This window comes from Canis lupus, chromosome 30 (genome assembly GCF_011100685.1).
Source record: "Canis lupus familiaris isolate Mischka breed German Shepherd chromosome 30, alternate assembly UU_Cfam_GSD_1.0, whole genome shotgun sequence".
NCBI lineage: Eukaryota > Metazoa > Chordata > Mammalia > Carnivora > Canidae > Canis > Canis lupus.
Window position 1 is genome coordinate 33,692,321 of NC_049251.1, and position 26,727 is coordinate 33,719,047.

The following is a 26,727-nucleotide window of genomic DNA, read 5'->3' on the forward strand; positions in this document are numbered from 1 at the left end:
TCTCTGATGTGACGCCCCGCCTCTGTGTCCCCACCCCCCCCCACACCCCCGCCCCAGAAGCATCTCATGGTTCTAACCATCAGATGTGTTTTGTGTCACTTGTCAACGCTGATCATCTGCACTAGAATGTGAGCTCTTACAGGATGGAAGGGTCCGTCCCCATTGCCTACGTGGTCTCTTGGACACATAGTGGGTGTTGTGTAAATGGGTGCTGAATGAATAAGTAGGTGGCCAAGCATGTTCCTGTTGGCTCTCCATTTCTGCTCCCTGCCCCGGGCAGCTCTCCCCAGGGGGAGCAGGGGGATGGGTGACTTTAACCCAGGTGTATTGGAGGAGCACCCTGTCTACCAGCAGCTGCGCCCAACTTCCCCACCTCTCGTCCTGGCTGGTTCCCCAACATTGCCCCTCAATACCGGCCACCATCCTCCAGACCGGCTAACCCCTTTCTCTCACGGTTCTTACCCTTGCCCTGCCAGGGAAACTGAGGTACCGGGCGAATCCTTTCAATCACTGCTCCTGCTGCTCCCCCTCCAGTCTGTCAGTTTTGCTCCATCAGTGCCATGAACCTGACTTTTTCTCATCCGTTGGATCTTCATCTGCTCTTCTCCCTCTGGAGCACTCTTGAAAGTCACCTCTCTCCACTTCCTAAATCCATCTGTACCCTTGATCTGTGCTTCAAGATGTGGTCACATATTTTTAAACTGCAAATTTGTGCAAATCAAACTCAACTCGACCGGAATCTCCTTGATCCTACTCCCTTCCTGGGTGTCATCATTTCCCAGCCCGTGGGACATGGGCACCTTGAGACCCTGGCGCCCTGTGATCAGACACCTGACGTTGATCAGCAGAGCCCAAAATGCAGAGCTCTGGGCTGAGCCCGGCAGGAGTGGGGGGTTTGCTGAGAATCCGACTGCACCTACCCCACTTACTCGGAGAGAAGGAACAGCAAGTTGTCGCTGTATGTGAACTTGACCTTCAGATTTGTCAAGAGAAACTGGAGTCCGGGTTTTTCTTTCTTTCTTTTTTTTTTTTGATGTTGGCTCGCATTTGTTTTTCTTTTCTTTTTTTAAAAAAAGATTTTATTTATTTATTCATGAGAGACACACAGAGAGGCAGAGACACAGGCAGAAGGAGAAGCAGGCTCCCTGTGGGAAGCCCGATGCGGTACTCGATCCCAGGACCCCGGGATCACGACCTGAGCCAAAGGCAGATACTCAACCACTGAGCCACCCAGGTACCCCTGATGCTGACATGTATTCATGTGCTTATTGGCCATGTGTATGTGTCCTTTGGAGAAATGTCCATTCCAGTCCTTTGCCCATTTTTGAATTGACTTCTTGTTGAGTTGTAAGAGTTCTTTATATATTCTGGATATAAGTCTCACCATATATATGGTTTGCAGTATTTTCTCCCATTTTGTTTTCCAGTCTCTTGATAATACCTTTTGATGCACAGAAAATTTTAATTTTCATATGCATTTTTTTAAATTTTTATTTATTCAAGATAGGCACACAGTGAGAGAGAGAGAGGCAGAGACACAGGCAGAGGGAGAAGCAGACTCCATGCACCGGGAGCCTGACGTGGGATTTGATCCCGGATCTCCAGGATCGCGCCCTGGGCCAAAGGCAGGCGCCAAACCGCTGCGCCACCCAGGGATCCCTTCATATGCATTTTTGAAGGTAAAGCAGAAGTCTGAAGGCAGCTTGAGGCTGCTCTTAGACTCTGCCCACCCCATTCCTCACCTTCCCTAGTGCAAGTTCAACTCTCTGTGCTGGCGAGGACCATTTGGTGGTTCTCTGGGAGGGGCCTCCTGGCAGAGTGGTGGAATGGGTCACCTCCTGGGCTCTGTGCTGTTTTCCGGTTAACACGAAGGAGACCTAGACAAGAGCCGCAGGAGGAAGAAGGGAACCAGAGGTGGGCCCCAGATGCCAGTCCCCGTCCTGTCTTTGCTTCTCAGCTGGCTCAGAGCAAGTCTCTCCAGCAGCTGCTCTGTAGCCAGCAGCCTCCTGACATGCCCAGAAAGCTGGGACCTGGCCATCAGCATTCAGAACACACCAGTATGGGCAGAAATGTGGCTCCTGTCCACTCTCCAGCTTTCCCCACTGTCTTCTCATGAAACCTAAGCTCCCTATATTAACGTTGCTTCTTCGGGTCAAATGTATGAAGTCTTGTCTGAAATGCCATTGATGAAATTCATGCATCCAGTGGTAACTTGGATTAGAGACCTCTCAGGAGTTTCCTGATCTCGTGTTTCTAGTTTTCTAAAGCAAGCATGGGAAAAATTTCATACCAAACAGCCTTCTTTGTTTTTGCTACATATGCCCAACTATGAGTTTTTTGTTTTCCAGCATAATTTTTTTCAGAAAAGAGGAAGTGGCATAATGATTGGGTCCATCTAGAGTTTTTCATATTTGGGGCCACTGCATTCCTTTATTTTTTAACAATTAGCTGGCTGTATGGGCGGTTTGGGGGGGAGACCCTATAACCTGAAACTGTCCCCATTCATGCTTGTTTGGGATCCATCCAGAAGGCACCTGACACACACAATCAAAGAGATAGAAAATGTAATACAGATTGAAATTTAGGCGCAAAAGTGTAACACAGGTTGAGACTTATTCCCAGGTATATGGTCTCCCATTGCAAGAACTGGTTTTGTTATAAAGGAGACTTCAGTGATCCCTTTAAAGAGCAGAGTAGGAAGATGAAAAGAGTAGCTGTTGCAAATTAACCCAAGCCAGTCGCTCATTTACAATTTCTGTATTTCATCAATTCCTGCATGTTGTTGTTTTACAAGCTCTGAAATCAGGATTCATTTCCAATCAGTGATGTCATCTCCTGATTATGGTTGACAGCATTTTTTCCCCATCCTACTGGCACACAAAACAGTGGTGTGAGCTCCAGCTGAGAGTGTCTGAGAGTGCATTGAGATACACTCTTGGGCGCTGTCCGTGTTTAGAGGTACCTGCGAATGGTGTGGAGGGGGGACCCCACACCCTCACAGCTGGGTGGCTCGGGGCACTGCACATGGAGAGTCTCAGGCTGAGTTCCCCCCGCCATCCACATGTTTTTCCGAAAGGGCAAAAGCAGGTGAAGTCCCAGCCCTCTGCCCTTTTAGGGACCCTTAGGCACTTTTCTGAAAGCGCCTGTGAGATTGATAGATTTGCATCAGTTGGACTTCTCCCTCCTTGTAGGCTCCTAAATCCTCCCACCTGGGCTCATTCAGAGAGGAGCCACTCTGGGGCATCCTGTCGCCAGCCTCGCTCATGCAAGGGGAAGGGTACCTGGCGATCCTTCTCCTCAACTCCCATGTCTTCGTCGGACTCAGTCCTCCAGTGAAGCAGCATACACTGCACTAATTCGTAAAGGCCCTCAGGTGTGGATCTGAAATAACCCCAGCTGAACCAGAGGTGTGTGGCCTCTGGAGTTTGAGTTTATGGTTAATCTTTCAAATGCTAATTAGCCACCACCGCAGGGTGTGGGTTAAAACTAGCAATTTCTTATCACACTATCTGTGTGAGGTGTTTGCAAGCAAATCACGGTCAGTATAATAATAGTAAATGAATACTTCTGTCCTAAGATACATTTTGTAGCAGCAGCATTAAACACAGAGGCGCCTGGGTGGGTTAAGGATTCCAACTCTTCATTTCAGCCCTGGTCATGATCTCAGGGTCATGATCTCAGTGTTGTGAGATTGAGCTCCACGGAGGCCTCAGTGCTGGGCTCAGCCACTGGGCTTGGAACCTTAAGATTCTCTCTCTCCCAATCTCTCTGCCCCTCCCCCCTTGCCCCTCCACCCTGCTTTCTCTGTCCTCTTAAAAAAAAAAAAGTACAGACTTCAAATAATTTTATAGGAAAATGAGAATATTTTTCACTTAAACTATATTAGTAATTCCAAAACCTGGCTGTGTAGTTATGAAGATAACTGTTACCGAAGATGCATATGAAGATTTTGAATACACTTATTTCTGTGCGACGTGAGTGGGAAAAGCAACATTTTAAAAGTAATAGGTTTGATATAGTAAGGGATTCTAATATGCCTAACCACATTGGTAAGTTAATGTTAGAGACTGTGTACTAGTTCATTTGCATCCCTAGAAATTATACATATTTTGGACCCTCTCATTGGGAAAATAGCCCATCAACTTATATTCATTCAGTCACCTTATATGTAGACATATTTGGGAGGTTACAAGGTTTATCTGCCAAGTCCACAAGGCCTGAGATTCAGAGTATGTAGGATGAAGTTTGGGGGGTGGGAAGGACCTCCAGGAATAGGAATGGAGCACCAGGCAAAGAGGGAGGAGGTAGTCAGGTGCAAATTTCACCTTGATGGTGATTTTGTTGCTATGATTTGGACCCCCCCCCCTTTTTTTTAGGGTTTTCTTTTTCTTTTTCTTTTCTTTTCTTTTCTTTTTTTTTTTTTTTTACGGCTATTTCAGGAGAACTTGGCAGGTCTTTGAGAGTGTGTTTATAGCCCCTTTCCCCTCTTTTAGCTGTTTTAAAACATGTTTAAGCTGTGGAACCCCCATTTAAATGAAATCTCACATGGAACACCAATATGCTGTTGAAATCTTGGCAAAGCTTCACATTGTGCTTTGACTTGGGAACTGTCTGAAGCCTTTTTGTTTTATTCGCTCTTGTTTCTAGGCCTCTGTAGAAAGAAACAGCAAACCAAGTGGCTGTTGGAAATACTGGAGATTATACTCTGGTGCTTATAGTGTTGGTGACTATTCAGAGCCTGGTGTGTGATGGGAACTAGAAAGACCAGCGAGTTCATTTTATGTTCAATTATATTGGCCGTAATTAACAACACAACCTATGAATCATCAGTCACACTTTCTGAATTTCCATGATCATCCAGGGGTGTTTCACAATTTTGACAGACAGAAAGGTTTCTGTTTCAGATGCAACCTGATGATGGTTTAATGGGAGAGTTCCTACTTCCTTAGCAGAAGGACGTGACTTAAGAAATCTCTGGCTTTTGAAAGAGCCAAGGTCAAGTCTTAGCTGAGAGTTTGTCTCAATCTGATTATCAGACAAGGAAGGCCGTCCTTTAGCCGCTGGGTTATAAACATCATTGTAAACACTCTGCATTGTCCATCATGTCTCAGGAGCAAAGGGAAATTAAGACCTAGTACTAAGAACTTCATGACCCTTTATTCAAAGTTCATTCTCTTCTGAAACCAGAAATCAGATCCTAGTCCTACTGTCCACTAGCTGTGGGGTCTTGGCCAAGTCCCACAGCTTCCATTTTCCTGCCTGTAAAATAGAAAATGAATTTTCCTATCTGAAAATTAATAATAATAGCAAGTGTGTTGGACCCTTACTCTATGGCAGGCCCTTGACATGAGTTCTGTCTTTTAATCATAACGATACCCCCATGAAAAAGTATTATGGTTATTTCTATTTTACCAATAGGGGAACTGAGGCACAGGCGTTATGTTCCTTGCCCCAGGGTTGCACGGGAAATGATGAACCAGTCTCTGAATGCAAGTGGCTTGAATCTAGCACCCAGGTCCTTAACTGCCCTGCCTTGTCTCCTGAGATGGCCATGGTGGGGGTGAATGAGATGGTCCAGAGGGGCAAGGTGACCAGCACAGGCTTGTCAGAGTGGGTGAGTTGGCCTTTTTCTTAGGGTAACTTGTGCTATCTGGTTGGGTGCTGCATCTGTTTCTTTATACATTTCTTGGAGATAGTGCCTGTCTTACTCATCTTTTTTTTTTTTTTCCTATGCAGTGAAAGACGAGAATGGTATAGCAGATGCCTTCTTCCCTCTATTCTATGTGTCACAAACCTATGCAATTTTTTGAAAGATTTATTTATTTTAGAGAGAGAGTGTCAGAGTGTGCAGGAGCAGGGAGAGGAGCAGAGGGAGAGGGGGAGAGAGAATCCTTGAGCAGACTCCCTGCTGAGTGCAGAGCCTGATCCCACCACCCTGACATCAGGACCTGAGCTGAAACCGAGAGTGGGCCGCTTAACCGACTGAGCCACCCCAGGTGCCCCAAACCCATACCATTTTTAGATCTGTTAAATTCGTGCCTTGTCTTTCAAGCTGCAGAGAATCCTCAACTACGCATTTAGCCTTTCACTTACTTGCCTTCAGTGGCTGAAGGAAGACACAAGTGATTCATAGGCTACTCTCATCACCCCTTATGTTTGCGTTTGGTGGTCATCCTGTCTGGATGACGTGTGCTGGGAGAGTAGGCGACCATTTCTTGTCTTTGTCCTGCCTGTGACATTGAGGCTACTCGGGGGAGAACAAGAGGACCAAGGTGGACAGGACTGTGGAGACCAGACTTGGTCCCATTATTGTTTGAGGATTTCCTGGTGTGCCTGAGTTCCCCACAGTACGGGACCTTCATTCGCCTCGTGTTCTGCCACCAGGTGGATTCACGGTGCTTCTGAGAGTATGGGGGTCTTGGTGATTAGGTCTGCAAAACCGAGAGAACCGAGGTGTGCCGGGGCCCACTCACATCGCTGCTTGTTTGCACAGTATTAACTTTTATTTTCTTCAACCTGGGTGAAACGTACCTGTGCTTTAAAAAAAAATTATTTTCTAGAAAAAGTCTTTTCTTTATTATTCCGTAGTTTGGAAATATTTCACAAGCTTTCATTGTGGTGGAATATGCGCAACATAAAATCGACAGTTTTAACCATTTTTAAGTGTATAGTTCAGCAATATCACATTCAGAATGCTGCACAACCATCACCACCAGCTGTTTCCAGAACTTTTTATCATTCCAAACAGAAACCCAGCGCCATTAAATAGCAACACCCCTTTCTTCCCCCAGCCCAGGTTCTGATCTATTTTTTTGTCTGTCAATTTGCCTGCCCTAGGTGCCTTGTAATCGTGGAATCATGCAACATTTGTCCCCATTTTTTTTTTTTTTTAAGATTTTTTTTATTTATTCACGAGAGACACAGAGAGAGGCAGAGACATAGAGGGAGAAGCAGGTTCCCTGCGGGGAGCTCAGTGCAGAACTTGATCACAGGACCCCAGGATCACACCCTGGACCGAAGGCAGATGCTCAACCACTGAGCCACGCAGGCATCCTACATTTGTCCTTTCTGTGACTGGCTTATTTCCTTTAGTGGATGTTTCCAGGTTTCACTGATGTTGAAGCATCGATCACCGTGGCATTCCTGTTTGAGACTGTGTAATATTCCATTGTGTCCCTGGACCATATTTTATTATTTTATTCATCCGTTCATCTGCTGGCAGACATTTGGATTGTTTCCCTCTTTTGACTGTTGTGAATAATACATCAGTGGTTTTGAGAAAGAAGCAAATTTATAGCGGCGAAACACAAATACATTGTATTTTGCTACAGACTTCCAGATAATAACACATAGAGCATAAAGAACTCTAATAAGCATCAAAAAGTCTAAACAAACCACAAAAACCGAAACACACTTCAAGTTCAGAGGACGAGCATCATTGCTTTCATGAATGGTGTTAAACTAGTATTTGCCAAAGGCCTGGGAGGAGCCAGGCGTACACTCTTGAGTTTCTAGCCATCCCAGCAGGAGGGGTCCTCTCCAGGCACCTGGGCAGGTAGCTTTGCTTGCAGGCAGGTGTGGTCGGTGTGACACGAGGGGTACAGGTGTGAACCAGGGTAAATTCCTAGCGCTGCTCTTTCTTTGCTAGACCGGAGCTTGGATGTTTTTGTTTCCTAGGCCCGTCCTGAGGGGTTGGGGTCCTCTAGCTCACATTACTCACAGCTGTTAAGCAGTCCTAATCCTGCATTTAAACAGCCTGGTTACTTGAAGTTGCTGTGTCTCCAGCTAGTGCCTCGGCTCTGCCTGTCTGGTTCTTGAGTGGGTCTCAGGGCAGCCATGCTCCCGTCGGCCTTCTGGAAGAGCTGCTTTTCTTTGGGTGATCTGGGGCATGGCCCTCGTCCTCCTCTGCCCACTGAGTGGCCACACACCCGGGATCACACAGTCTGCCCAGGGGCAGCACACGACACAGCGGAGAGCCAGCAGCTCCAGCCCTCCCCTAGCCGTGCGACCTCAGAGACCTCCTTCACCCCTCTGGCCCTGGTATGCGACGGGAGGGGACCAGGTGGCCTCTGCTGCCCTTCCAGCCCCACACTTTCATGATTACCCATATTATGATTTAATGACCTCCCGCCCGCACTCTTGGAATATATGACTCAGCAGTCTGATAGTTTTGCTGCTGTTTTTAAGGAAGCCTGATTATTTTGCCATCACAAGCAAGTGTTTGTTCCCTGGTCAAACAACCTGACAGCCTTGATCCGGCTGGATTGGGCTGAGGCTGACTGCACTTCTTCTTGCCGTCCTCTTTTAGGGAAGCAGCTCAGGCACCGGCGGGCCGCAGGCACCCCAGGCCATGTCAGAACTTTTGAGTGGGTGACGGGGAGCAGCTGTCAGCCAGTGGCCTTCCTGACCTAGCTTCGAGATGCTGAGCCTCAAGCTCCCCCGGCTGTTCAGCATCGATCAGATACCCCAGGTATGTGGGGTCGTCCAGTGGTTAAGTTCGGGGTGGTGACACGGGTGCAGTCTCTGCACCAGGGAGGGGGTGGGGTGGAGGTGCAGTTCCTGGCTTTGCTCCAGCCAGCCTGCTCTGTATAGACACCCCACCCCAGGGAAGGACAATCTCCTGCGCCCCCCGCCGACGCTGAACCTGGAAATGGGAACGATCCCGAAACTGCTGATGTTGTAACCCTTCCCTGTGACATCTGTATTTTATCCCAAAGCGAAGTCTTCATGGAGATTCCACGCTCTAGCCAAAGGGATGTAGCCAGCAGCTCCCAGCTGGGTCGGAGTTTTCTTTGGGACCCTCCCTTGGGTGCTGGGAAGCAGGCCAGGGGTGAAGCACCTTGGGTGTGGCTCCGCCCTTGTCCTTATCATTTGCAGGAGGCTCAGGCCAGGTGCAGCTGGGGGCGAGGAGGAGGGTGGTCTCGCGGGCCTGGGCCCGGGCCCCCTCGTGGACTGCCGGGCCCCGGAGCTCCCATGCAGCCACCCTGAGACCCCTGTACGCATCGGCCACCCGCATTGGTAATGGGTCTGCGGTGAGGCCAGGCTGCTGGTGAGCCCCAGCTGGCCGGCGCACCTGTCCCCGGCAGAGAAGGCATCATTTCCTCCACACCATTGTTGCCACTGTCAGAGTCCCTTCCTCTTTCACGGAAGATGAACAAGTGTTATTTCACAGTGGGATGTTTGATCTGGAGGAGACCAGATGAAGGGGGACCTCTCCACTCGGGAACACTAGTCCTGGGCGCCCTCAGCCCTGTGCGCAGAGTTCAAGAGCGGGCAGGTGGCCAGTGTGTGGCTGGGTGGCTGCAGCTAGGTGGCTCCGAGGGGACGGTTGGACACCAGCCAGAGCTGTCTGGTGGGAAGCGACAATGGACACGGCAGGTGACAGACAGAAACGAGGCTGGCCTCGCAGGAAGCCCCGCATGTGCTCCCAGGGCTGTGTCGCCTGCTGCGATTTTCTCTGCTGGCTTCTACCCACAGAGCACTAGTGGCGGCAACTAGTGAGAGCATGGGCTGATCCTTTGATCGTTCAGTCACGACATTTTTCTTGACAGCCTGCGATGATGTGCAAGGTGTCACTTTTCACTTTATTGATGGTATCCTTTGAAGCACAAGTCTTTTTTTTTGTGTGTGTGTGTGTGTGTGTGTGTATTTTTTTTTATTGGAGTTCGATTTGCCAACATATAGCATAACACCCAGTGCTCATCCCGTCAAGTGCCCACCTCAGTGCCCATCACCCAGTCACCCCCACCCCCGCCCACCTCTCTTTCCACTTCCCCTTGTTCGTTTCCCAGAGTTAGGTGTCTCTCATGTGCTGTCATCCTCATTGATTTTTCCCACTAATTTTCTCTCCTTTCCCCTTTATTCCCTTTCACTCTTTTTTATATTCCCTGTATGAGTGAAACCATATAATGTTTGTCCTTCTCCGATTGACTTCACTCAGCATCATACCCTCCAGTTCCATCCATGTTGAAGCAAATGGTGGGTATTTGTCGTTTCTGATGGCTGAGGAATATTCCATTATGTACATAGACCACAGCTTCTTTATCCATTCATTTGTCGATGGACGCTGAGGCTCCTTCCACAGTTTGGCTATTGTGGACATTGCTGCTAGAAACATCGGGGTGCAGGTGTCTTGGCTCTTCACTGCATCTGTATCTTTGGGGTAAATCCCCAGCAGTGCAACTGCTGGGTCGTAGGGCAGATCTATTTTTAACTCTTTGAGGAACCTCCACACAGTTTTCCCAAGTGGCTGCACCAGTTCACATTCCCACCAACAGTACAAGAGGGTTCCCCTTTCGCCACATCCTCGCCAACATTTGTTGTTTTCCTGTCTTGTTAATTTTCACATTTCTCACTAGTGTGAGGTGGGATCTCATTGTGGTTTTGATTTGTATTTCCCTGATGGCCAGTGATGAGGAGCATTTTCTCATGTGTGTGTTGGCCATGTCTATGTCTTCCTCTGTGAGATTTCTGTTCATGTCTTTTGCCCATTTCATAATTGGATTGTTTCTTTGCTGTTGAGTTTAGTAAGTTCTTTATAGATCTTGGATACTAGCCCTTTATCTGATATGTCATTTGCAAGTATTGAAGCACATCTTAAATTTTGCTATTAATCTATTTTTTAAATCATTTTCTTGCTTGTGATTTTGGTGTCATATTTAAGAATCCTTGGTTAATTCAAGGTCTTGAAGATTTGCTCCTATATTTTCTTCTAAGAATCTTATCTCTTACATATAGATATGTGATCCATTTTTGAGCTAATTATTGCATGTGGTGTGAGACAGGAGTCCAGCTTTCTTTTTTTTTTCTGTATATATATGTTGGTATCAAGTAGTTCCAACATCATTTCTTGGTAAGACTATTCCTTCTTCAGTAAATTGCCTTAGCTCCTTTACTGAAAATCAGTTGAGTATAAATGTGAGGGTTTACTTCTGGACTCTAACTTCTATTCTGTTGATTTGTTTTTGTGCCAGTACCACACTGTCTTCATTACTGTAGTGTTATAGTAAGACTTGAGAAATGTGAATCTTTCAACTTTGTTTTTTTCTTTTCCAGATTGTTTTGACTGTTTAAGGTCTCTTGCATTTCCATATGAATTTATTTTTTTATTTTTAAAAATATTTTATTTATTTACTCATGAGAGACACAGAGAGAGAGAGAGAGAGAGAGAGAGAGGCAGAGACACAGGCAGAGGAAGAAGCAGGCTCCATGCAGGGAGTCTGACGTGGGACTCAATCCCCGGTCTCCAGGATCACAACCAGGGCTAAAGGTGGCATTAAACCACTTAACCGCTGAGCCACGGGGCTGTCCCATTTCCGTATGAATTTAAGGATCAGCTTGTCAATTGCTGCAAAACAAACCAAAAGGCAGCTGGGATTTATTTTAGGGATCGCATTGAATCTGTTGATCAACTTGGGGACCGTTACCATCTTAACAATATTAAGTCTTTTAATCCATGAACATGGGATGTCTTTGCATTTATTTAGATCCTGAATTTCTTTCAGTGATATTTTGTAGTTTTCAGTGCACGGGTTGACACCATGAAAAGAATTTGTTGAATTTATTCCTAAGCATTTTATTGGTTTTGATATTGCTGTACATGGAATTATTCCCTTAAATTCACTTTCATATTGTTCATTGCTAGCATATAAAAAGAAAACTAAGTTTTGTGGATCGATCTTACTTTCTGCAACCTTGCTGAACTTATTTATTAGTTCTAAAAGTTTCTTAGTTCTTGGTTTCTTAGATCCTTAGGATTTCCTGTATGTAAGGCTGTATCACTTGCAAATACAGTTTTGCATCTTCATTTCCTATCTAGATGCCTTTTGTTTCTTTTCCTTATCCAGTTGACCTAGCTGGAACTTCTGCCACGATAAAGCATAGAAGTGGTGAGAGCAGACATCCTTGTGTTGTTCCTGATCTTAGGGGGAAAGCATTCTATTTTCTACCACTAGAGTGTTAGCTGTGGCTTTTACTGGTTGAAGAAGTTTAAAAAGATGAAATGCTTTTTCTGTGTCTATTGACATAATCATGTGGTTTTGTTTTTTTCTCCTCTTAATCTCGCCAGCTTGCCTTTTTTTTTTTTTTTAATATTTGAAAAGAGGTGGATTTGTGGCTCAGTGGAGCCTTTCTGTTATGTATTTTATATCTCCAATGTCTGTTATTTTTTTTATTATTTTCTTTCTGCTTTGGGTTCCTTTTGCTATTCCTGCTCTAACTTCTTAAGTTAATCACTTTGCCTTCTAATGTAAGCAACTGAGTTCATATATTTCCCTCAAGTATTGCTTTAACTGCAGACTACATGTGCTGTTTGAATTCATTTCTAATTTCCATTTTGATTTCTTATGTAACTTACGATTGCTCAGAAGTGTGTGTGAATTTTTTTTATTTCCCAAAAGTCTGGAGTTTTTGTTATTGATTTAACGTAATTGATTGCAGCCTGACAGTGTCCTCTGTATCATTCCCATCATGGAAATTTGTTTAGACTAGCTTTATGGTTTAGCACATGATCAATGTGCATAAATCTTCTAAGTGTGCCTGAAAATAATATATAATCTTCAGTTGTGGGGGCAGTATTGCATATGGGTCCTGTAAAATTGTTTTTTTTAAAAAGATTTTATTCATTTATTCATGAGAGATACAGAGAGAGAGAAAGAGAGAGGCAGAGACATAGGCAGAGGGAGAAGCAGGGTGGGGAGCCTGATGCATGACTCGATTCCAGCACCCCAGGATCGTGCCTTGAGCCAAAGGCAGATGTTCAACCACTGAGCCACCCAGGCATCCCAGACCAAATATTTTTTTTATATTATTACTAATTGTATTCTGCTTGATGTATCCATCATTGAGATATGTTAAAATCTTCCACCCTGATGGCAGATTTGTGGATTGCTCCTTGTATATAAGTCAATTTTTGCTTTATGTATTTTGAACCTGTATATTTTAGGTACATCCAGATTTATGTAATATCTTCCCAGTGCAGTAAATTTCTTATTATTTGGAGTGATTTTCTTGCTATCTAGTAATGCTTTCATCTTAGAATCTGTCTTGCAGTCATATAGTGAGTCCAACTTTTTTGTTTTTGTTATTTGTCTAGTTTATTTTTTTCCTTCCTTTGACTTTTAACCCCTCCTCCTTGTCCTTATATTTTAACTGTATCTTGTGTAAATGGCACACAATTGGGTTTTATCTAGTTTGACAATATTTGTCATTTAACTGAATAGTTTAGTCTGTTTATATTGATAAAGATTATTGATATATTTACATTTATTTTGATCATCTTATGTGGTTTCTATTTGTTATTTTCTCTGTCCTTTCCTTTCTTGCTTTCTTTGTTTTTTTTTTTTCTTGCTTTCTTTGGATTGAGTTTTACATCCTTATTTCTTTTTTCCTTTTAACATTTGATTTTCTCCTCCACTTGTTTTATAGTTAATATCTAGGAATATGCTCTGTATTTATTGGTTTAGTGATTGCTCCAGCTATTATAGCAAGAAAAATTGTATTAGGCAGGAATGTGAGGCCCCAGCTGATCACACAGAATGTTCTGGAATGGGGTTTGTCCTTCATACTTGTCCCAAAAGAGAAGAGGAAGTCAGGACTTCATATCCATCATCAATGGATATGTCTGCCGCCTCTGGGCAGGGAGTATAACATGGTCAATGTAGTGGCAGTTCCCAGAGAGGAATGGGTGACCCAGTTCTGGAGGGAAGGGTTCCCTCCTAAGTGCATCGTGGTATCTACTACAAGAAGATACCCTGCTTTGAACTGCTGTGGCTGAGATGTGACATTAACCAGAAATAGTCAGATGGCCCCAAACCAACTGCAAAAAGTCTGAGAAATGTAGGAAAGTAAATGGAATATGTGGTGAGCACCAGTTGTTCCTGCCACACCTAACTTACTGGATCTGCAGACCAGCAACTTTCAAATCCTAGAAGCTTATCAGTTTGTTTTCAAATATCCCAACAAAAGCATTATATTTTTCTCTTTCTGGAGAAATATTCCCTGTCTCTTATTTGATTTTTCAGATCTACCTCTTAATCTCTCTGGACTGCTTTCTTTGAATCTGCTTTCAGTTCACTGATTTTCTGTTCAATTAGATCCGGTCTGCTATTTATCCCTTCAATGATTTTTTATTTCAATGTTTCTTAACTTCCAAGTTATATTAGGTTCTTCATAAGTTTGTTTGCCTTTCTTTCTTTGTTTTACCTTTAAAGAGTTTATTTATTTGAGAGAGAGAGAGACACACACACACACACACACAGAAGGAGAGGGAGAAGCAGGCTCCCCAGTGAGCAAGGAGCCCTAAGCAGGGCTCAATCCCAGGACCCTGGGATCATGACCTGAGCCAAAGGCAGACACTTAACTGACTGAATCACCCAGGTGCCCCAGTCTGTTTACTTTTTATTCTTATTTTTAAGCTATTTTTTAAAACATACTGAACATACTGACTTTATATTTCAGTACCTGTTCCTCAATCTCTCTTTCTGCCATTCTATGGTTTTTGCCATTTCTGATGCCTGGCCTTGTTTACAGGTGTGTGCCTGCTTGCATTAAAACAGAAATCCTGGGCAGCCCCGGTGGCCCAGCGGTTTAGCGCCGCCTTCAGCCCAGGGTGTGATCCTGGAGACACGGGATCAAGTCCCACATCGGGCTCTCTGCCTGGAGCCCGCTTGTCCCTCTGCCTGTGTCTCTGCCTCTCTCTCTCTCTCTCTGTCATGAATAAATAAAGAAAGAAATCTTAAAAAAAAAAAACAACCTCCAGAAAGGATTTGCATTTGCTTTTGTTACCGGAGGGAGCCACAAAACTTTGACCTTTATCTGTTTGTAGCCACTTTAATTTTACCACTTGAGATTTCTTGGACCGTAGAGGTAATGTGGGTTTGGATCAGAAACCCATATGAAATCTAGCTGACGGTTCTGAATGCTGGGTAGAGATTGTTTCAGAAAGACAGCTTTCCTTATTCTCCTTCTGCCTGGTGGGATTTATTTCACATTCTCTCATCTTTAGAGTCCTAGCCTCATTGGCAAGATCTGCCGTTGTGTGTGTGTGTGTGTGTGTGTGTGTTTAAGACTTTTTTACTTATTTGAGACAGAGAAAGAGAGAGAGAGAGAGAGCACAAGCAAGGGCAGAGGAAAAAGCAGGGTCACAGCTGAGCAGGGAGCCCGATGTGGGACTCGATTCCAGGACCCCAGGATCGTGACCTGAGCCAAAGGCAGATGCTTAACCAGCTGAGCTACCCCAGGACCCCGGCAAGGCCTGTCTTTGATGGGCCTTGGGGTTCATCTCTTATTTGCAGAGCCTGGCAGCAGAAATTCTGATGCTGAAGGCAGCTTCCCACATGGGGCTCCTGGTTACCTTTTTATTGGGGAACCTGGTGACTTCCTCGCTTTTATGCCATCTTGCTGATACATTTATCCAGCATACGGTGCAGAATTCATCCAGCATTTTAATTATTTTAGTCAGAAGGATCCTTTGTGACATCTAATTGACCATCATTCTTTCCCAAGCCAGAAGGCCCCCAGCCATTCTTCCTGGTTCTTCTTCCATCATTCTGGGTCCAGTGATCTCTCCCTTCTGAGAACTCTGCTTAACACTTAGCATTTTTGTCAACTATAGCAATCGCTTGTTTCACTAGCATAGGTGCAGTGGATGTGATGGGCTTTTGCAAGCCAATGGACTAGTGGTTGCATCTTGGTTCTGCTATTAATTATGACCTTGGAAACTTCTCCCATTGAACTTCAGTTTCCTTATCTGTAAAATGGGGTTGGCAATCTTGATCCTGCAGTCCTCTCACAATGATCTGATGAGAGAGGGTCTGCTCCTAACATGCCCTGGCTCTGAATCAGGAGAACCATGGAGACCACAGACTGTATGTCTGAATGTGTAAAAGTTACATACGGAGCTAGAAACAGTTATATAGAATGGTTCTATTCTCCCTTGACAAATTTCCCTTCATAACCACAAAAGAGTATATGTAAAGCTCTAATTTTTATATAGCAAAAGCAAATGTCAGAGACAACTACATTTACCAATTGTTGTACAGATCTGGATGTTATGTTGATGGATTAGTGGTGTTTGGATGAGTAATAAAAAACGTGCATAATTTATAAATTAGTATATGTTTCATTAAATTTATTTTTTGTCTTTATTTCAGCAAAATTATGGGTTACATTGCTGTAATCAACATTATCACATAATTTGTGTTCTATTAACAGTGACTCAAAATTAGACCACTATTCTTAAGTCACTGAATCGTAGTTTTGTTTTGTTTTAAAATTAATTTCATTTGGGAGAAACTTCTGAGATTCCGCTCAGTTCTGTTAAGGCGAGGCAAGTGGAATTATCAAAAAATATTCTTAGGGATGCCTGGGTGGCTCAGGGGTTGAGCATTTGCCTTTGGCTCAGGGTGTGGTCCTGGGGTCCTGGGATCGAGTCCCACATCGGGCTCCCTGCATGGAGCCTGCTTCTCCCTCTGCCTCTCTCTCTGTGTCTCTCATGAATAAGACACAGTTTCTGCTCTCTGACCCTTTTTCTATGGCTACATCTCCCTCTGCCCCCTCTTTTTCTGCCTCCTCCTACTTTTAAAGGACCCCGAGATTACACCAGGCTCACCTGATAATCTGGATCATCTCTCCTGTTTTAAGGCTAGTTGATGAGCAGCTTTAATTGCATCTCCGACCTTAGTTCCCCTTTGCCATATTAACTTTGCATGTTCATGGTTTCTGGGATTAGGGCATGGACATCTTTGGGTGGGGGGGAGGCCATTATTCATCCTGCCATGGACTTTCTGATCATGTTATACTGTTAACCACAACCTAACTCATGGCAGATTTTTATTGTTTTATTTTTATTTTATTTTATTAAAAAAAATTTTTTTAAAATTTATTTATGATAGTCACAGAGAGAGAGAGAGAGGCAGAGACACAGGCAGAGGGAGAAGCAGGCTCCATGCACCGGGAGCCCGATGTGGGATTCGATCCCGGGTCTCCGGGATCGCGCCCTGGGCCAAAGGCAGGCGTCAAACCGCTTGCGCTACCCAGGGATCCCTCATGGCAGATTTTTAAATCAGGGCCTAAAATTGAAAATTGCTTTCCTAGTTCTTAAATCAAAGACTGCATTTTTACAACAGATGTAAAACCAAGGGAACGCGCCATTGTTTCAACTTCCTTGCTTCATCTGTAGGTCTGTGCTGGGTATAGTGCTTGTCATTCAACGGGACTTTTCACCCTGACACACCCTACCTGAATTGAGCAATATTAATTTTTTAAAGACATTCTATGTGTCTTTTTTCCCCTCACTATATTGTCTGTTAAATTACTAATATCCTTTGGATCCTCCATCCTGGGTAGGGAGATGTAATTTGGCTAGCTAATTCTTATCCATCTTTTATGTTCAGCTAGAAGAAATTTAGCTTCATTTTCTATAAATGTTGTGGCACATGCACAAAAAGCCATCCTCATGCTTGACTGAACGTCGGACACTTATTTTTTTAAAAACAGGACACTGGTGTTCTAAATGACATTCACCTGTCATTGCTGAATACCGACAGTGGTTGGCTGCAGTGGTTGGCTGTTACATCAACCTATCTGTGTAGTTCTAGTCATTGCGTGTGAGTTGTGCACAAGTGGTTTTACAGTATTTTAACTGAGATCCTAAGTCCCAACAAATAGCAGCAAGATTCCCAGGTGATCTGCCCATGCCTGTGGAAGCATGTTTGAGAGACGCCTATGTAGAGACATCATCACACACCCCCCCGCGTGTCTTAGCCAGCTCGGGTGGCCATCACGGCGTGCCACAGCCTGGGAATTGAGCAATATTACTTTTGACTTCTCACAGTTCCAGAGGCTGGAAGTCCAAGATCGAAGTGCTGGTGGGGTTGGTTCTCTCGAGGCCTCTCCCATTAGCTTGTGGATGCGGCCTCCATGAAGCCCCCTCTCATGGTCCTTCCCCTGTGCCCGCACACCCCTTGGGTCTTCTCTGCTTCTGAGGGATGCCAGTCACATAAGACCAGAACCCAGTCTAACAGCCTCATTTTAACACAGTCTCCTCTTTAAGGACCCTGTCTCCAAATAGAGTCACATTCTGACGGTACTGGGGGTTCAGGCCTCAACATATGAGTTTTGTGGGGGCATGATTCAGCCTGTGACACACTTTTTTTTTTTTTAAAGATTTTATTTATTTATTCATGAGAGACAGAGAGAGAGAGAGAGAGGCACAGGCACAGGCAGAGGGAGAAGCAGGCTCCATGCAGGGAGCCTGATGCAGGACTCGATCCCTGACCCCCAGGATCAAGCCCTGGGCTGAAGGCGGCACTAAACCACTGAGCCACCCAGGCTGCCCTGTGACACATTTTGAAGAAGAAACGGAAGCTCAGAGGAATCCCTGACAGTCCACAATCACACTGTAGGCTAAGAGCCCTTCCGAGAGGCAGCATGATAGTATCAAGAGACTGTGCAAACTAAGACTGAGGTTTGTATACATGCAGGCTTTCACATTGGCTGCTCCTCCTCCCGGGAGCTTGGAAAAATGTCTTAACCTTCCTGGACCTTAGTTTCCTTCTCTGTGAAATGGGGACATGTCCCTCACCAGGTCATGAGGACGGCTTGAGATCTGGATGGCAAGTGCAGATTGCCACCTGACCCCCCACTCTGCCTGCTGTCAGAATCTGCTCTTTATTGCTAGCCAGAATGCTCCATGATTTTCCCCAGGTGATTTGCAGCATAATAGCTAGAAACCAAGGTTTGAAAATGGGCACAGGTGGAATTTCAGGCGTCAGCTGGCAGATGCGCAGCATCTTTCCTGGAAGCCAAGCCTTGGCAGGCACTAAAAGGAAAACCCACTGCTATACCCCTCCACTCCAGGTACCTGGGGGTTCTCACTTCTGAATAATAGGCTGCACATAATTTGATTTCATTTCACATTAAACTGCCTAGCCTGCAACCAGGGATGCGAGGTGGAATCCTACAAATCAATTCCACTGCGCAAATTAGCCAGCACCTGCTAACCTGGGGGTGCTTAGGAATGAGACCCAGCTATGGAGCACTGAGGCAGTGATTGCTATTTGCCTTTTGGGGCTGGACTGGGTGTGAATGCAAAATTGTTTTCAGTGTTTCATTTGTTTAGATTTATGGAGATATCTTCTTTTAAGATCGACCCTATGCAGAGCGCTTTGGCAAGGTCAGAGAGGAAGATGGAGAGAATGCCACTCCTTTCCCGTGCTCGGAGGGGATTAGAGCAAGAGTCCATCTAGCATTTTGGCTTAATAAACTGAGGTTCAAGTTGGAGAGGGTAGGGGAAAGTCAGAACATTGCTCTTCTGGGACTAAAGGACTACAGGTCTAACGAAACGTCCGGTAAGGGCGAAAGAAGAAAGAAAGAGAAAGAAAGAAAGAAAGCAAGAAAGAGAGACGGAAGAGGAAAGGAGGGAAGCGAGGGAGGGAGGGAGGGTGGAGGGAGGGAGGGAGGAGGGGGTAGGGCGGGAGGGAGTGCGGGAGGGAGGGGGCGGGCGGGGGGCTGAGGGAGGGAGGGAGTTGGGAGACGGCCGGGCGGAGGGAGGAGGTAGGCGTCGTGCGGTGAGGTAGGGAGGTCGGAGGTGATGTAGGTAGGGCGGGCAGGGAGGAAGGATTCATGATTTCCGTTATTCTGTCCTTTCCTTCGTCCTTTCCTTCCTTTCCTTTCACTTCTCCTTTCCTTTAACTATTCCTTTCCTTCCGTTCCTGTTTCTTTTTATTTGTCTTTTCTTTTCTTTTCTTTTCTTTTCTTCTTTCTTTGATTTTATTTATTTACCCATGAGAGACACACAGAGAGAGGCAGAGACATAGGCAGAGAGAGAAGCAGGCTCCATGCAGGGAGCCCATTGCGGAATTTGATCCCAGGACCCTGGGATCATGACCTGAGCCAAAGGCAGACCCTCAACTGCTGAGCCACCCAGGTGCCCCAAGACACATTTCTTTTATCCATTCTTTATCTGTCCTTTTTTATTTTTATTTTTTGGAGGAGCTGCTTGAAATCCTGCATCTATGGCATGGCTAGTGGGCTTCCCATCCAGGTCTGGGTGCAGGATAGCAGATCAGAGGAGATTCTTTTAATATAGGCCTAGTCCTGATGTTGGTTGTCAGCTGTCCTCCCCAGGTCTAGGGCAAGATTCCTAAGTGTGGTCAAGTTGTCCAGTTTGCGAATTTCCCAGCCCTTCTATTTTCCTCTGGTTCTCGACTGTGTTGGCATCTTCTCTTGCTTCCCAAAATTCAGGATCCAAAGAGAACAGTAGTCATACCCTGCATCACCCTGGGCAAAATGTAGACAGTATCCCCCTCCAGCTCCCGTCCACCCACTGCCCCTCTGTGAGCCCCATGTCTAAGCTGTCCCACAGCCCCGCCCTGTGTGCCGTCACCCCCCATGTGTCCAGCACTCTGCAGGCCTCTTATCATGAGATCTCCTCCTACACAGGATTTGCTAAACTTTCATGTGAGGGCGTGAATCATCAGTAACAGTGGCTCCTTTCTGGAGCCTTTGTGTTTTAATAAGAGGCCAATGCCTTAAAAAAACAAAATTTTTTTAATAAAGGGAAGACAGAAATATGAGATGGCATGATCCCCAGTTTCGGCCACAGAGCCTTTGCTTGCCCACCGAGCACAACCCACCCCCCTCACATGGATTGAAGGCTGAAGGCCATGGGCCTGTCAGCATCCCTGGTGGGGTGGGCAGCTGCAAGCCAGGATTCCTGCTGCCTGAGACAGGAGCCCGTCCACTGTAAAGTGGGGATGTCAGCAGGATTGAACTGTGAATCAAAAACTGGAACAAATCGCTTTAATCAACTAAGACCCAAACCTAATTCAAATAGTATTTTTTCACTGGACCGTGAACCAGCTTCATGGGTCCCCCTCCCCCTGGTTGACCAGTTGAACCCAGAACTGAACTAAGAAGGGAACATACTCATGGTTTTATAGGTGAGGACACAGGCCCTGAGAGTCGTGGCTGCTCAAGGCCACATGGTACCTCAGTGGCCCAGATTTGACTCTTTACCCTGGTAACCCCTCACTCTCCCCACTTGACTCAGAACCTCAAGACATAGTACATGTTACCTATAGTGTACTTTTTTTTTTTTTTTTTTTTAAGATTTATTTATTTGAGAAAGAGGGGAGGGGAGATTAGAGGGGTAGAGAATCTCGAACAGACTCCACCCCCAGGGCAGAGCCCAACAGAGGGCTCGATCTCATGACTCTGAGATCGCGACCTGAGTCGAAACCAAGAGTCCGGTGCTTAGCAGACTGTGCCACCCCGGGGCGCCCCCTCTTGTGTACTTTTGAATGGATAATCCAGATGAGAGCCAGGTGCCTAGGTTGGTATTCTCCGTCTTCCCTTTCTCCCTCAGCCCCAGAAAACCACAGAGAAAACCGTAAAATGTACTTGTGACTCGATTTTTATTATGATTACTAGTGTGATCATTGTCATCATATTGCTCAATTAATCTACTTATTTTTAATTTACCTTTCAAAGCGTTATGACAGCATTCCTCTAAATCAGTGGTTCTTTTTTTAAGAAAAAATTTAAATTCAGTTTGCCAATATAGAGTCTAAAACTTGGTGCTCATCACATCACGTGCCCTCCTTACTGCCCGTCACCCAGTTACCCCTCCCCCCACCCACCTCCCCTAAGTCAGTGGTCCTTAACTGAGGTCACTTGGCCCCCAGGGGACATTGGCGCTATCTGGAGACATTTTTTGTTGTCATAGCTTGGGAGGGCATGTGCTGCTGGTATCATTAGGGAGAGGCCGTGGGTGCTGCTCACCTGTTGCCTAGGACAGCCACCCCCTCCCCCACAACACAAAATTACCTGCCCAGAGATGTCCACGGTGTCAAGATTGAGAAACCCTGGCTCAAATCAACACAGAACGGGAAGGAAAGTCTCAACGAGTCAAAGTCTCCACTTTGCTGTGTTCCTCACAGCCTCTGCCCAGCCTGTGTCCTTAAACTTCCATGATCCTTGTAATGGTGGCAGGAATACAATTTACATTCTACTCGTTTTCACTTCGTCGAGCACGCTGAGCTTTGTCCCTCCGGCCTCATTTTCACAATTATGTGTTCGGGGGGGTTCTAATGGAGTCCTCCGGGGGGGTTGACACCCAGAGGTCAGCTCACCAGTCCACCCTTCTTCTCGGGGGTGGTGACCAAGGGATGCACCGGGTGGGCTGCGTGGAGGAGGGGGTGGCTTGTGCGGGCGCGGCCGTGGCAGCGCCTGCTCCGCCTGCATCCCAGGCCAACCATCACTGTCTTCATCATCAAAAGGCCTTTATGAAGCACCCTGGTGAATATATCCTGGCACTGCGGGGGGGGGCGGGGGGGGCATCTTCTTCAGAGATCTGCCCACCAGCTCCTGACATCTGGAGCATGTTGGCAGGGCCAGATACGGTATATGTCATCCAACCGTGAAGACCCCCAATGACCGGGCTGTAGGCCCCAGGCAGAGGGCGCCACACCAGATTCTTAGGCACTATTCATGACAAGAGTAAGTATGTCTGCAGATGCGAAGATTGGCCGGATTCCCAAAGGGAGCCGGGGACTCCAGCTCCCTCCTCCAGCTACAGGCTTCTTGAAGCACATGGGGTTGTAGAACTTACGGGCAGGACGAGAGAAGGAAGGGAGGGAGGCAGTTGGACAGCTCAGGGACTTGGGGTCAAGTGTTCAAGCGCACAGCTTAGGAGAACACTCAGCACCACCAGAGCTGCTCCTCATGAGACCTTCTCACCCCCTCTGGCCTCATGCTGGTTCTCCTTCCTCTTCCCCCTGCAGGTGTTCCATGAGCAGGGCATCCTCTTCGGCTACCGACATCCACAGAGCTCCGCCACTGCCTGTGTCCTCAGCCTTTTCCAAATGACCAATGAGACCCTCAACATCTGGACTCACCTGCTGCCCTTCTGGTACCTTCCAGCCCTTTTGACCGGCCATGCCATTCAGGAGCCCTGGGGACTGGGGCTTCTTTAAAACCCAGGGGGGTTGAGAAGGCTGAGATTCCATGGTGGGATTTTTGGGATTCCCTCATGGTGCATGAGCGTGGAACTGGGGGATGTTGGGGCCTGCAGCTGGGGTGAGCTTTAGCATATAGATTCTAGTAGAATTGAAGGAGTTCTTGGTGGTTCCCCGATCTTTCCCTGCTCTGGGACTTGATTTGATCTTATCACCTTCAGTTTGGAGGCTTTCTGAGTCTCTCAGAAACCATGGTTAAAGTGTCACGAGCTGGAGCAAGTCACCTAACCTCTCTGAGCTTCACATTTTCCCATCTGTAAAGCAGAGTGATTGTCTTGAGGGTTGCCATGAGGATTATGGGGGAAAGCATTGGAAAGGGCATTGGGCATGGAGCTGTGGGAGCCCTGGGATCATTCTAGGGCCACAGTGGCTGGAGGCACTTGGTCAGGCAGCACTTTAATGGAGCAGCTTTGAGCTCAGAGGCCCGCTAAGACCACTGTTGGCCGACATCATTGTGGCCCGGGGAAGGGGGTGGCTTGCTTACATCGCATGGGAAGCCCTGTCCCCAGTCCAGAAGCCAAGAGAATAGCCAGAGAGCCGCACACAGAGAGGGCTCAAGGAAGGCAGTGCGTGATCAGAAGTCAGAAGACAGATCCAGGGCCAAACTGCAGGGGAAGGCTGGTGCCAGACGCCTCCCCAGAGACGAGAGAGCAGGCCTGGGTGCAATAGGGTGATTGTAAGGAAGCTCTCGGCTTGCAGACCGCTCAGGCTGGCCTCAAGACCCTGCTCCAGGAGGTCATTTGTCATCGTGTGTGTGTGTGTGATTTTAAATTAAGTAAACCTAAGTAAAAAGTCTACATGCTTACGAAGTGTAACTTGCAGATGGGGCTAGAGTCAGTGTCTTCCCCTGGCCCCCGTTCTCCCCGGAGCTGCCGGATCACCTGCTTCTTGCTGGTCTTCCTAGAGCTCCTCTGGAGACGTGAGCACCTGTGGTGTGCACACCCCTGGCCCCTTGTTCTCTCTTCCTGCTGCTCTTCCCTGACCCACAAGCCTCTCAGGTGGTGTTCCATTTTATGGATGAGCCGCAGGTGATTCCAACGGTTCTAAAGTTTGTGCTGTTGCCAGGAGCACGCTGGCCTGACCATGCTTGTTTATGGGTCTTGAGCTCCTGTGCACAGACCCCTGTGGGGTGACTTCTTAGCTGTCCTGAAGCTGAGCCACTCCGGCTGAGGCACACTGCTGCATAAACCCCCTGACCCTGCCAGGCCCTGAGAGACGGTCACCGCCGAGCAACACTGAGTGAGGAGGGCTAGGGGGAGCCTGGAGTAAGATGCCCTGAGGAAGTGGGGCCAGGGAATCATCTGGAGATGCTAGGTTTTAAGAAGAGCAAATAGCTTCAGCTCTGTTTTTGCTGAGACAGGAGGAAAAAGATCGTAAGTGTAGCCAGAAGATGGAGGGATGCTCCTTGGGTTCTTGTGGGAAAAGCTTTGCAGTCTCCTTCCCCGGGAAAGCCCGTGGACGGAGGGGCTGGGTTTCTAGGAGCAGTTGGTTTGTGGGAGTGAGCAGCTCTGCAGCCAGGCCCACCTTGCCTGGGTCATGGGTGAGGCAGATGTGGTGCAGAATGGTCCTGTGGCTCTGCGTGGGGGTGGACCCAGAGACCAAGGCTCGGTGGAGATGCAGCCTGGGACCAGGCCAATCAGAAAGGCGATTGCAACGTCAGGGGAGGAATAGCATGGAGAGGAGAGAGAAAACATCCTGTTGTCTTCTAGACTCTCAGGCACCCACCCTCAGGCACCCCGGCCCCGGCCCTGGAAGGTTGCATCTGTTTGAGGAACCTTCCTGCAAGGGGACATAGACGAACCACAGGGATGGTGACCAGGCCACATATGGATGTTCTGGGGAGTGGTTGAATGCAATGGCGTTATTTGGTGTAAGGTTCAAAGAGGTGGGAGGGGTTATGAAGACTGCCTTAGGTATTTGATGGGCTAGTTTCCTATGGTCCTGTCAAGGAGAGCTGGAGCCCATCACACGGAGATATGTCCCCCGGAGACCAGGTATCAGCTCAGTGAAGAACTTTCCACATGCAGAGCTGCCTTGAGGGGTGGTGAGCTCCCCATCCCGGGACTCATGCAAGCTGAGCCTGGAGGATCCCTTAGGCAAGAGGCTGTGAGGGAGATCCTGTCGTTGCAAGGTGGGGAGCGGACGGCACTGGCTAAGTCCAAAGGCTCTCCTCTTCTCCTTCTGCCCATTTCCAACCGAGAAGGGATCCCCGTCACCCTCCCTCGCTCGTAGCATTTCAGCAAAGTGAGAACACACGGGGTCAGTCATCCCAGGGGAGTGGAAGGCAGCAGATGGTCCCGGGAGGTGTACAAGAGGAGCCCCCAGCCACGGAGGTCGAGCGGGCCGCGTTGTGTTCCAGGTTCTTCGTGTGGAGGTTTGTGACCGCCTTGTACGTGACAGACATCCAGAACGACAGCTACTCCTGGCCGCTGTTCGTGTACATGGGCACCAGCTGCGTGTACCCCCTTGCGTCCAGCTGTGCACACACCTTCAGCTCCATGTCCAGGAACGCCCGGCACATCTGCTACTTCCTGGACTACGGGGCCGTCAACCTCTTCAGCCTGGGTACGTGGGGCCCTGCGTCTGCCCCTGTCCCCCGGGACGCTTTGATGGGCTTAGAAGAGTCACTGCCTGCGCCCCGTCCAGGCTCCTGATGAGCGTTTTGTGACCAACCTGTCCCCCGGGGTGCTGGCAGATGTTAACAGATTCTGGGGAGCGGTGGGAGGGGGGACAAAGGCCCTGATCTGTGGGCTGGGCCGGCCCGTGCGGCGTGTAGGCTGCCACCACGACCAGGTGCCAGCCACCAGGGGGACGCCGCCGCCCCTGGATGGGGACCGAGACCCCTGCGATCTGCCTGCGAGATCTCGGAGAACGTAATCTGCCGTCACAGTCCGGGCTGAGCCAGCCCTGCACATCAGTGCTGGTCTCTGTCCTGCCTGGCAGAGAAGGGGGCCCCGAACCCCGCTTGTCGAGAGGCTTAGAGTTCGTTTGCTCCAAGTGCCATGGAACAGAGGGGTGAGCCCAAAGCGGGCGAGGCTGAGGGTTGACACCTGAGCCTCCTCGGGGTTTTCCCTCCAACTACGGGGCCCCCTCCTTGTGGCCCCGTCCTCGTGGGCATCTGTTTGTCCGCGAGTATCCCGGCTCTGGCCTCCTCTGCCTCCCGCTCCTGCTGCGGGTATGGAAGCGGAGGCCCTGTCTCCCCTGGTCCAAGAGTGTGTCCGTGCGGAGCCTGCCTCCCTCATTTCCTCCCCTCCCTCCCTTTGCAGGCCACACACACACACACACACACACACACACACACACAGGTGTTACCGTGTCACCTCCCACTGCTCAGTGCTCTGCTGTCCAGTCCTCACCACTGACTACAGCGTGGCTGTTGGGGCCCAGCCTGCGCGACCCGTGCAGCCACAAGGGCTTCTCTTCTGGGTGCTCTGGCCAGCCTCTGATGCAGGGGTCCCTCAGTGCTCCCCAGACCTCCTCCCTTTCTCTGGTCCCTGTCACATCACTCCCGGTTCCCCCCCTGCCTGTCCGGGTTCTCATTCTCTCCTGCTGGCTCCCCTCGTCTGCTCTCCTGGCAGCCGGCAAGCTCTTGTGTGGTCCGGCCTCGGGGTGATCCCACACCATCCCCTGACACCCCTGGACCAGGCACTCCCAGACCCGTCTCTAGCTTACCTCTAGCCTGAGGTCCACGCTGCGTCCAGCCCTGGGA

At 47.8% G+C, this 26,727-nt stretch overlaps 1 protein-coding gene across 8 annotated transcripts in view; it reads left to right on the top strand.

Moving 5' to 3' along the window:
• Positions 1-26,727, top strand: part of PAQR5 (progestin and adipoQ receptor family member 5) — a 70,120-nt gene that overhangs the window by 23,155 nt on the left and 20,238 nt on the right. For 7 of the 8 annotated variants that reach the window (XM_038580831.1, XM_038580830.1, XM_038580832.1 and 4 more), the window contains 3 exons: positions 8,309-8,470; positions 22,785-22,912; positions 25,378-25,583. In XM_038580831.1, the coding sequence (XP_038436759.1) occupies positions 8,420-8,470; positions 22,785-22,912; positions 25,378-25,583 (385 nt within the window). In that variant the 5' untranslated portion in view covers positions 8,309-8,419. Of the gene's footprint in view, positions 1-8,308; positions 8,471-22,333; positions 22,501-22,784; positions 22,913-25,377; positions 25,584-26,727 lie in introns of those variants that run through there. The other variant, XM_038580837.1, reaches the window with a different exon arrangement.